General features: G+C 42.5%; 1 protein-coding gene across 1 annotated transcript in view; it reads right to left on the bottom strand.

Moving 5' to 3' along the window:
* Window positions 1-2425: 2425 nt before the first annotated feature.
* The window catches only part of COL16A1 (collagen type XVI alpha 1 chain), a 123686-nt gene continuing 113846 nt past the window's right edge, over window positions 2426-12265 (bottom strand). Inside the window, exons 63-71 of the mRNA XM_033157651.1 lie at window positions 11624-11674; window positions 10659-10748; window positions 10330-10365; window positions 10126-10170; window positions 9852-10040; window positions 8606-8672; window positions 5683-5859; window positions 5217-5294; window positions 2426-4115 (exon numbers count right to left, since the gene is read on the bottom strand). Coding sequence (XP_033013542.1) covers window positions 3913-4115; window positions 5217-5294; window positions 5683-5859; window positions 8606-8672; window positions 9852-10040; window positions 10126-10170; window positions 10330-10365; window positions 10659-10748; window positions 11624-11674 — 936 coding nt within the window. The 3' untranslated portion in view covers window positions 2426-3912. The remainder of the gene's footprint in view (window positions 4116-5216; window positions 5295-5682; window positions 5860-8605; window positions 8673-9851; window positions 10041-10125; window positions 10171-10329; window positions 10366-10658; window positions 10749-11623; window positions 11675-12265) is intronic.

Raw genomic sequence — 12265 nt, 5'->3', positions numbered from 1 at the left:
ATGACCCTCGGGTCCCTTCCAACTATAATTCTATGATTCTATTAATCTTAATCTCCCACCCCAACCAGAGTCCATGCCTTTCCAACATTTTTGGGCCAGTGGGCACATCTGGAATTTTGAGAAAGTGCTGTGGGTGCCAGTCACAAATTGGTTGTTGTGGGGTGTGTGGCAGAACACAAAATAGCTGCCATATTTTAAAAAAGCAGAAAAGGGTAGGAACCTGAAATGGTGTTGGCACGCTAATGGAAAAATGACTCCTACCTCAATCACCACTACACAGAGAGAAGCTCTTTGCACCTTTCCACTGTTTGGAATGGGAGTGTGAATGTCCAATCCTGGCACCCAACAGACATGGGCATCATGCTCAGCAGCATGTGTCCTACCCCTTTCAACTTTCATTTACCTGAATGCATGGTTTAAAAAGGCTCTTGGTGGAATCACTTCTCACCCTTCACTTTTTCATTTCCTTCTCTGGATATTCTTCATCATAAATGTTAAATTTCTATTTTGTTTACTTTTTAAATGAAACTCAATTTCCTGAAATGCTCTGATCTTGTACCTGCTGCTTTCTGAGCTCCTGTCATTGGCACTCTGGTGCAATAATGAAAAGAACAAAACTAAAATTAAAAGCTGTCTTCCTGTGTATTTGGAAAGTGTGCAGATTTCTGTGCCAGTTCTGTCAGACAAATAAATTGCCTATCCTCCAGCAGCATAGATCCAGGGTTGCAGTAGGAAATGGTTCTCATGGCACATACGGTATACCGGCAAGCTAAATTCCAACCTGACTCCCCAATCATATTCCAGAATGGCTTATTATTTTAATATTGAGAAATAGCCCTCAGATGTATATTAAGGCATGTATTCTGAGCAATAGTAGTAACATATGGAAGAAGATAGATGTCCACTGTAATGGTGCCCTTGTATGCTAATGCACAGGCTCTTTGGGGATGGGGAGTGGCCAATGGGGTCACATCAATGCTGACAGACAAATGACATTGATGCAGGAGGCAATGAGAAGAGGGGTTTGAAGGAAGATTTAAGGTCCTTGTGTATCTCAAGGGTCTGTTCATGCATCTTTCAGGGGACCAGAAATCCCTATGCACACCCCTTCTTGCTGCTTGTTTTAGGATCTTGAATGGATTGCCTGCTCAAAGCTTTATGTTTAAATGATGTAAGCAGTGCTTTTAAAAAAGAAAAAGAAAAAAAAGTTGCCAGTACTCACCATGAAGTTTTATAGTAAGTGCCACAGTTTTAACATGGGGTGGTTTTTTTTTGCTGGTACTTGAGTACCCCCAGAAAAAACAACAACACTGGATGTAAGACCAGTAAAAGTTACATTGCTTTCTCTTTGGTGGCTCCAAAGCTATGGAACATTTGCCTAGTGAGTCTTCTTGACATTAAGTCTTCTTGTTCAGATGAGCTTTTCGGAAGCTATAATGTCATTTGCTCCCAATGACTATTATTCTCATTGCCTCGTTTTGCATAAGATGTATTGAGCTGTATTATGATATATAACTATATTTTATAAATTACATTGATGTTAATTATATTTTTTATATATCTCTCTTTTTAAAAGGCTTGTTTTATTTAACTGCAATATTAATTCAATTATGTGTTTCAGTAAGAATACTGATCCAGCAGTTGTGGCTCCAAGTCCAATATTCAATAGTACACATTAGATCATGAGCTACTATAAGTTTTTGGAGAGGATGTGATTTAAATTTCTTAAATGCGCTGATTCTTACTTCAAGAGGCTGTGCTGTTTGCAATGGGCTATATAATGGCAGCTTCTTAAGTACCGGTATTTAGGGGCAAAAACCTTTAGGCTATGAGTGAAGACCAACATTCTGTCTTTTATGCAGAAGGCAGAAGCTGATTTCCCAGACTGTCCAAGATACCTACACACACAATGCAATTTCAGTAGTCTAGCCTCAATATTATTGTGAAACGAATCCATTTCATTCAAGAACAAGGTTATTGCAATTTCATATATCCTGGAGTATCAGAATATGATTTCTGATGCATCTAGATTTGGTGAAATAGGTCTCCCTCTATTTAAAGAGACAAGAGATTTGTGTGTAAATTGTCACTAAGTTTTAGATTGTTCAGAAAAAAGAACGGGAGAAAACCCTCCCTTCTGCAGTTGAGCTAGTGTAGCCTTACTTAACCAACATATTTTCACGTTTGGAGCCAAGATTTTGTAATTGCAGCTATTATTTCTAATCACATCCCTTGTTTTCTAACAAAAGGACCAAAACTGGTTGTCAAACAAGAATTCTTGCCGTTCTCTGGCTGTTTGCTGCTGCAGAGTCCATTTGGTAAAAGGACATTGTTCACGGAACGGCATAAAAGTGTGTTGTAATGTGCTAGGTTTAAACACAGCATGTGAGCCAAAGGGTTGAAATGAAAGTGAGCCAAATACCAATTAGGAAACAAGGCATCATTTATTTAAATAGCATGGCTAACCATTAGGAAAGGTTCTTCAGCTGAGGAAAGACTCCACTACTTACTCTCCTCTACCAAGACCATTAAGGGGCACATTTCATGTAAACTGCTATTGCAATGAGATGCTCACAATTCCTCTAACCTAGTTAGTTTTAAGTCTAGGAATAGCTGACAGAAGCTACATAGCAACACAAACAGCTTGCTTGGTAGCCAATTCTTATTTCCAAAATAAAGTAATTTGAGGTCTGAAGGCACATAAGAACAAGAGGATATTTGGGAGGGGGGAATTTTTGAGCATTTTTTTAAAATCCACATTTCCCCAGTCTACCATTGCATGAAAGAGTTGGTTACCATGAAGGGGTGTGGTGTGTTTATTTTAAGGGGGAGCAAAAGTGATGTTTGACCGCAATTTCTCATCTGACTCTAAAATCTCCCAATTCTAATGCCCAGAGATTCCAGCAGTCAGTAAAATCTTTAACTTTGGATAAGCATTGTTTGGTCTTTTTTTTTTTTTTAGTGAAAAATATATTTTATGAAAAGTAAACAATTGATGTTTCAGTAACATTAAAGAAAAGTCACTGATTCCAGTATATTAAAAAGGTTACTCCCTCTCCCTTGCCCCTGGCCAAGTTTCACATTACGTACAATAGAAATGGAAGAAACTAGAGTTTTGCTCATTTGGACAAAAACGTAATTACATCATAATACACAAAATGGTGTGTGTGTGTGTGTGTGTGTGTGTGTGCCACATAGAACTGATTTTTCAGTTATTTTTAGATGCAGGAGTGCCTGATATTTTTTGCTGCAGACAGAATAACTAAGGTTCAGTATTGTTCAGCTCCAATGTTCACCTGCGAGCAAGTCCCAGTCAATTTATGGGGCTTACTACAGAGTAGGCATACACAGAATTTCAATGTTAATTCCATTTTAGAACTCCACCCTCCATATCCACCCCTCTACATTCTTTCCAGTTTTAACCTAAACCTACGACAAAGATGCCAATTCACACAAGTTCCTTTGAACTTAACAATAGCAGCACTTCCACATTTTTTGCACAGCTACTGGAATTTCCTGGTGGAATATGCACATGCATATATTGTTGAAAGGATAATAATTCATTCCTAATGAACAGAAGAGGTGTGGAAATAATTACCCATTATTTGCCCACAGCAATGGAAAGACTGAAGCATTATTTTGAAATGTATTTTGCTGAACACAGATGACAAAATCAACTTCTCTTTAGAATATTGAGGCAAACATACACACAGCCACACATGCTTGGATCATTGTCTTTGAAACAAAACAAAAACAAAATATTATTATGAACGGTTGAGCCCCCACTGCAAAGAAAAAATATAGTCAAAATATTAACAACAATGAAAAAATAATCATTCACGACTAGTCACAAGGACCAGAACTTTGGCGAATTCCAATGGAGTCCTTTGTGGAAGAAAACCTGCCAGTGCTTCAGCCTAAAGGCCCCTTCATGTTTTTGGGCTGATACATTGGCTGTTCTAGAGGCATCATGCCGAAGCAATCTGAAGGGTTGCAGTGACCTGTTTTTCCAGGCGGCCCTGTAATCCCTGGGGGGCCTGGGATGCCTGGGATGCCCTGCTGTCCCATAGGTCCCGGAAGACCAATCTTGCCATACCCTGGTGGTCCTTGGATCCCTGCAGAGAAGAAATGAGAAAGAGGGTCATTTCATAAGCTTCATCCATTGGGGCTTATGCAGACTGTTTTGTGCTTTCCACTTTCTGGAAGGGCAGGAGCTTCTGGGAATAAGTCTCACGTCCTCCCCACCTCCTTCAAAGTCCTTACTGCTTGGGCAAGCTGCAGTCCCTTCTGAGGAGGCCCACCTCCTCATAACTATAGTTACTCCCCATGTCACTTGCCCTTTCTCTCTGGGTCAAATCTGCACAACCATAAGTGCAGGGCGATGCTTTATCTCCATTCATCATTGCTTGCATGCTTGGAGAGGGCAAGTGAACAGGCAGTGAGCATGGAGGAGGAGGAAGGCCAGGAGTCTCTAAGGAGGAGTCAACGTTTATACAGTATCTCTATAAAGTTGCAGAAAAAGAACTCGCCCTTATATAGTATTAACTAATTCACTCCTATGATGTGCATGTGTATGTGTGTATTCATATACCCAAATTAAGTAAACAAGTTGTTTAAAAAGGATGCCTGTTATGGTGCAGGAAGAAAAGGAGGCCTCAGGAAACGGGGACTTATGTTCACAAGTGGTAGGGGTGTAATTATGTACAATTATTTATTTTTTTGGCAAAGGGTGTTTAAAGAGATAACAGAAGTCACTGAGTTAAAGCTGACCAAAAGTCCAGAGGTAGCATTATTATCAATTTACCATGGGGTGGAAGGTTCGCAGGCTATGAAGGACTTGCTCACAAATTTATTGACAGCTGCACGGGTTATTTTAGCTAGGAAGTGGAAGGGGCAAGGTAAATGAATATAAAATGGAAGAATGGTATAAAGAGGTGTGGGATATAGCTATTAACGATAAATTAACATGTGCTATTAAGGTAAGATGGGGAATAGGCAGCAGAAATGATTTTGAGGAGATATGGAAGGTATTTGTAGAATTTGTACTGTTAAAACGGAAAGGGGTCAAACCATCACTAACCTCCTTTTGGGAGGTTGAATAGTTACAATGGAATGGTCTTGGTAGGGAGTACACACATTTTTATTTTATTTATTATTATTACTTTGTCAAAATATAAATAAAATAATAATAAAAAGAAAGAAAAGGTGGCCTGTACCTGGAGAACCCGGAGGGCCAGTCTCTCCCATGATTCCAATCCCTTTGTCTCCCTTTTCACCTTTGGCTCCTGGCTCACCTGCACCAAGAGAAAGAAAAAGGAAGAGAAGCTGCAAGGTGGTCAATCTATCACCAACACCTACAGAATTGCCTCCATGTATCGAAGGCACAGAGCCTTGTTCTCATTGCATCAGGTTGCTGCTAACGTAGGTCTTTTATGATACTGATGCTAAGGCTAATGCTTGTGTCTTTTCTCAATAGCTAAACACAGGTCAGTTTCATGCCAAATTGGGTAGATGTAATTGCTAGCAAGGAGAAGGAATAAATCATTCACTGCAAGAATACCTAGAATATCCCACAATCCAAATCCTTGACTGTCATTGAAATGAACAAAAACAAATTAATCTGCAAGGTGTAAGAGACCCTCTGAGCCTGCCACTATCAGGGACAGAAATGGAAGTGCGTACCTCTCATTCCAGGCACACCTTGTCGACCCTCTCTCCCAATCTGTCCTGGCATTCCTGGGGGACCCGGAGACCCTTGCCGTCCAGGCATACCATCTTTACCAGGGGGTCCTGGTCTTCCTGGCTGGGCAGCCACTTCCACTGGGAACTGCATCCGGGAGGTGTAATATGCCATCCGCTCTGCAGGAGGAGATAAAGAGAGTGCAGTGTTTGCTTTGCTATTGTAAAGGTGGCCCATTTGTCTAGGCACTGATGGTTTGCTCTTGCTGGAAGGGATGGATGGATGGAATAGTCAAAAATGAGTCTGCATAAGTTTTGCACATAATCAATATAAAGACTGTCCTGTCCCATCTACCCTGTTTCTCCTAAAATAAGACGTAGCCATAAAATAAGCCATAGCAGGATTTCTATGCATTTGCGAAATATAAGCCATTCCCCAAAAATAAGCCATACCCCGAAAATAAGCCATAGTGACATGGTACCTCCCATTAAAACAGCCTGGGGAGGCGTGGCTATGCAGCGTACCGATGCGACACGGTTAAAATAAGACATCCCCTGAAAATAAGCCATACTGTGTTTTTTTGAGCAAAAAAATATATAAGACGGTGTCTTATTTTAGGAGAAACACGGTATGTGTAGAATTTTTGAAAAATGTTAGCGCAAAACTCTCTTGAAAAAAACAAACCCTTTTTTAAAAAGCTTTTTCTTTTTTTCTTTTGTACAGCTGCCACTTAGCTAGAAATCACTACTGCTGCACCATTTGAAAATGCAACTGCAAAAGCCCCTGACCCTCCCAAGAATTTTGTATGGAGAAAGGAGTGACTGGTCCCAGGTACCCATGACCATCTTTTCCCCACACAGGGACATTGTATAGAGAAAAAAAAGATGGCCACCACCATGGGTACATGAGGGCAACCACATTTTCCTCTGTACAAAGTTTGAAATCATTCATCGTCCTGCAGGTTTATACAGCCTCATTTGCAAGCTGTGTGGAAGCTAGTCTTTCCAAGCAGTTGAATGCTATACCAAAACCCAAACACTACAGGGGTAAGGGTTTCAGGTAGTCCTCAGACCATGTCATAACTTAAAGGCAAAAATTGGGTGACATTTTTGGTTGTTGAAGCATGGATTCCAAAGCAAAACAACATTCCAATGTGCACTTTCATCTGGTAGGGTTCATTTTGGAACTTGAGCCCAGTGGATTCTCCTAGCATCCCAGGCTAGTGGCAGGGAAGGTTGTCCACCCACAACAGGGGCCTTCTATTGGGTAACTTATGGGAAATAGACAGGTGGAAACCAGGGAGAGGACCTTCTTAGTTGTGGCACCCCATATATGAAATCTGCCATGCAAGTGAAGCTTGCTTAAACTGGTTTCCCTCCCTGTTAATTGAATATTTGTATGCTACATTTCTGGGAAGCTCAGAGCTGTTCACAATAGCAAAAATACTATTTATATATATGTGGTACTAAGCAAAAGACTTTTTTAAAAAAATGCTCAGGCATTCAAGCCTGTTTTATGGCTGATCTAAGTTCTGTATTTATGACTTTTGCTGGATTATACTGACTACTGAATTTTATGGCTGCAGCTCCTGTGATTTTGTATTGTCCTTTTATTGAATTTTATCCTATCTGTTTTATTATTTTAAAATTGTACAATGCCCTGAGAGCCTTGAAGGGTGGTTTATAAATCCACTAAAAAATAAATAAATCCCAGGTTGGGTCTCAGCTAGGGGAATGATGGAACAAGCTTCTGTTCTAGAATGTGTACTATGATATATAATGCTGAGAGAGGAGAAGCAGAGAGGAGCTTTAGCCTTTTAAAGCCATATCCACAATATCAACCGTGGATGATGAATCCATGGAGCATAAGGCTATTAATAGCTGCTAGCTACAATTACTGTGTTCTGCCACCACTGTCAGAGGCAGTATGTCTCTGAATACCATTTTCTGGGGACTGCAGGCAAGCAGGGTGCTGTTGTGCTCAGGCTTCCCAAAGGCAGGGCTGGCCGGCCACTGGGAGAAAAGGATGCTTGGCTAAGAGGGTCTTTTAAGTTTTTAATGGAAGCTACTTTGGCTCCAGTGAAGCAATCATAGGGACAAAGAAATACAGTAAGCCACCTTACACTGTGCCAGATCATTAATCCATGTACCTCAGTATTTCTTGCACTGACTGGCAGCAGCTCTACAGGTTCTCAGATAGGAATCTTTTCCAGGCCTGCCTAGAGATGTCAGGGATTTAACAGAACTTGGGACTTCGCATGGAAAGCAGATGCTCTCCCACTCAGTCACAGTCCTCCATGGCTTTACCTCCCACTCCTCCAACCAGGGAACGGTAGGCTAAATTATATGTATACAAGGATTTGTTTTTGTCCATTCACAAGTTTAAATCCTTGCTATTTGTTCTGGAGCCATGAGAAACAAGCTCCTAAAATCAGGGCAGGTGCAAGAATGTATCCAGCAGCATATTCTTCTGCACATGACTCGTTGAGATGAAGAGAATCTGCACAGGTCTCTCAATCCACTGCTCTTCACAGTACCCTACAAAAATATGACCTCCAAGGCAGCCACATCATCTTGCATCATGGTAGGGCTGCCACTGCTTAAAAGATTTGTCCAACTTATCCAATAAAGAAGGAACAGCTACAGCTCAGTCTGCTCAATGGCCCCAAATGGCAAAGCCATGAGATGATATTTCTGTGCAGTAGAAGCCAAAGGTAGAAGAGGTAGAGCCTCAAAGCTGTGCCAAGAGATCATTCTTTATCAAACACCATTCTTGTAAGGATTCCAAAAAGCCCAAACACATTGCGGTCAAAGACAACATTCTTCTGAGGCACTTACTGAGAATATGGTCCTCTCTATCAAAGCGGCATCTCTCTCCCCACTCAATATGGCTGCCGCCACCACCCCAGCAATGTTTGCTACTAACCATCAAACATTTTGTGCAGTTCTTGTCTGACGAACCTCCGGATTTCATCATAATTGATGGCATCCGCCTAGCAAGAAAAATGAGGAGGAGAAAATGAAGAAGTCATTCTCTGTCCTAGCAGGAAAGAGACACACCGGCAGAGAAAATGCTAATCCTGCAGAAAACACTAACCCTGCAGAGTCTGTTACTTTTATAGTCCGCTAAATAGTCTGTGCCAAGAACCTTCCCATGGCCTATCCTAAGCAATTTTCAACATTAATAGTTTCTTCCCCTTACTCTGCACCTTTTTCAGGCAACCCATTCCATTGGATACCTGTCCCTTAGCTGTCACTCATTTGCTGTCAAATCAGGTGGGTCATAAAGCCTTCACCAATCCAGTGCCTTCCAGATGTTCTGGACTACAACTCCCATCAGCCCCAGCCAACACTAAGAAATTTAGAAAGGTGACTTCTGAGTCACAGGCCCTGGGTTTGACCTGCTCTCAACGCACACAGTATTAGGCAGAATTTTATACAGTGGTACCTCGGGTTACAGACGCTTCGGGTTACTGACGCTTCGGGTTACAATCTCCGCTAACCAGGAAGTGGTTGCTCCAGGTTGAGAACTTTGCCCCAGGATAAGAACAAAAATCGCGTGCCAGTGGTGCAGCGGCAGCAAGAGGTCCCATTAGCGAAAGCACGCCTCAGGTTAATAACCATTTCAGGTTAAGAACGGACCTCTGGAATGAATTAGGTTCTTAACCCGAGGTACCACTGTACTTCTGATTTGTTTTCCCTTTTTGCATTTGTACCCTTCTGTTTAAGGAGCTCAGAGCAGCTTTTTAATTCCACAGCAACTCTTTAAGTTGAACTAGGTTGAAAGTACAGTAGTGACATAAGTACCCAGCAAGTGTCATGGCTGATGTCTTTCCCCTCTATATTGCATTAATCAGAAGCAAACCTTAGTAGTAGAAGAAGAAGAAGAGAAGAGTTTGGATTTGATATCCCGCTTTTCACTACCCAAAAATCCATCCCCGTATGGGGATGGATTTGGGACTTCTGCTGTATGTACAGCATCTGGTTTTGTATTGCATTGTAATTAATCAGTTATGTCTCTTTTTATTACAGTTGGTCACAGTATACAAGAAGGCCTACAGCCAAACACTTCTACCTGCTGACAGCACCAAGCCTTGCTTGGAAACCTTGCCTGGCATTCCAGTCTCCCATTGCACCCCTCAAACAGTAGCCACACACTCCCCATCTCTTACCATGGTCCCAGGCAATCCTGGGTTCCCTGGACTTCCTGAGGGACCGGGAGGACCAGGCTGCCCTCTCTCCCCAGAGGGGCCGCGTGGCCCAATAGGACCCATCTCGCCACTCTTTCCTGGCCCTCCTGGCATCCCAGCTCTGCCTTTCTCACCAGGGTGTCCTCTCTCCCCTACAGACCCCGGTTCACCCTGGAAGAAAAAAGATGGCAAGAAGTCCATGAGGCATTTTCACAGGATTGGAGACTAATATGCAGATCTCAGCCATCACACTTACTTTTGGTCCAGAGGGTCCAGGAGGGCCTGGTTTTCCTGCTGCACCCTAGTAATAAGGAAAAGGGAAGCAATAACCATGGAGATAAAGACTCACCATGCTTTGCCCCACAGACATGCCCAGGGCAGGCTTCTTCTGGCACTGCCCACCCCACCTGCCAAAGAGGGAAGGTCTTCAAGATGACTGCAGAGACCACAATAACCATACCTCTTTGCCCACTTGTCCATCTGAGCCTGACTCGCCCTAGGAATCAACGGGGGGGGGGGGGGAGAAGCAAAAGGTTATTTTCTTTTCATTTTGAATCTAGGCCCATAAATCATGGTTTGTAACGATCTCATATTCTTCTCGTATGAGCTTTGTGCATCACCGTAAGAGCTACATGGCTATGCTGGGATTTGAACTTGCTTCCCCTAGTCCAAACCCAACATTTTACGAACTGGACCATGCTGGCCCTTAAAATGCAAACAAAAGATTGGCTGCACAGTTTTTCAGCAGACTAATCTCAAGGCATTCCAATTCCAACCTGCCACACTTACCGGTGGGCCTGGGTGACCCGGTGGGCCTGGCTGGCCTGGAATCCCACTGAGACCTCTTTCCCCAGGCGATCCCCTTTCACCCTTCAGCCCCTGGGGAGAGAAGGTTTTAGGCGTCAGATACAGGTAGAAGCAGCCAAGAAGATGCAGGAAAGAAGATGTTGTTGGGCTCCAACTCAGTCCCAGCCAACATGGCCAATGGTCAGGGATGATGGGAGTTGGAGAGCATCAATATGACTACCCCGAGGTAGGCCTTGTAGTGTATAGCTAATGGAGTGCAACAGTCAACTCTGGAATAAGGACTCTCCCCCAAGGCTGTGTTTAGAGCAATGTGGGCTGACTCTCAGAATATTTTGTATATATGGAACTTCTCTCACAAAACCTCCAACATGCAGTTTCACTGTAGTTTATCTCCCACTTTGTTTCCTAGCAACTGATAGTCAGAGGTACATAGTAGTACATGGGCATATTACCCTCCTCCATTCTACCCCCCCCCTTAAAGTCATCCAATTTGGTGGCCATCACCACATCTGGTGGTAGCCAATTCATTATAATTCAACTATACACTGTGAACAAGTCCGTCCTTTTGTGTGTCCTCAATCTTCCAACATTCAGCTTTGTAGGGTGACCCTGGGTTCTAGTATTATGAGAGGCAGAAAAACATCTCTCTATCAACTTTTTTCCATAATTCTATACACCTCAGTGATGTTCCCATTTTTCTAAACTAAAACCACCAAACACTGTACCCTTTCTGCTTAAGTATCATTTTGGTTGCCTTTTTCCAGCTCTTTAATATTTTTTTTGAGATATGATGACCAAACTGCACATGGTATGCTAAGTGTTGCTGCACCATAGATTTCTATAGTGACATTATGACATTGGCTGCTTATTTATGTGAAATGGAAGCTGACCATTTCTCTAGCAGCAGCTGCCAACAGGGAGCCAACAGTAGCAGGAATGATACTCACAACTCCGGAAAGTCCTGCTGGGCCTGGCTGGCCAGGGCTTCCAGGGGGACCCTGAAGAGGCAGAGAAACACAGCAAGTTTAATAACAGGATTAACCGGGGAATGCAGTACAGATAGAAAACTGATGGGGAAATACACACTAGGGGTTTTTCTATTTAGGAATTTATTAGTGCTTTACCTCTGCCTTTTGGTTCATAAAAAGACCCACAAGGCAGCTCAGAAAATCAGAAATGCTACCTAAAATCCAAATTAAAAATGTCTCCAAAACCAACTATAAAGCAGAGCGGAATAATTATATCAGCAGTAAAATTTTAAAACAACAACAGAGCTGAGATTCTAAGTGCTCTTTTATTGCACTTTTGCAAAGCTACATTTTTCATTCACTCTCTCACATCACTCACCGACTCCAGACCAGATGAGGCTTGCTGTTCACAGGTCTGTTTCACTCACATGGGAGAAGATGGATCTTTATTTATATCAAATGGGACACACGAGTGAAGGGAGCCAAGCTCTCCTCTTGTCTTTCATCCCTGTGCTCCACTACCCACTTTTCACCTTTTCTCACTTGTGGTATTGGAGTCAGTTTGGGGAGAAGTGCACCCAAAGCAACTGTGTATGATAAGGCAAGGCAGGATTTGGCTCC

Source organism: Lacerta agilis, chromosome 8 (genome assembly GCF_009819535.1).
Source record: "Lacerta agilis isolate rLacAgi1 chromosome 8, rLacAgi1.pri, whole genome shotgun sequence".
NCBI lineage: Eukaryota > Metazoa > Chordata > Lepidosauria > Squamata > Lacertidae > Lacerta > Lacerta agilis.
The sequence above is the reverse complement of the archived record's forward strand: the minus strand, read 5'-3'. Positions and strand labels throughout refer to the sequence as shown.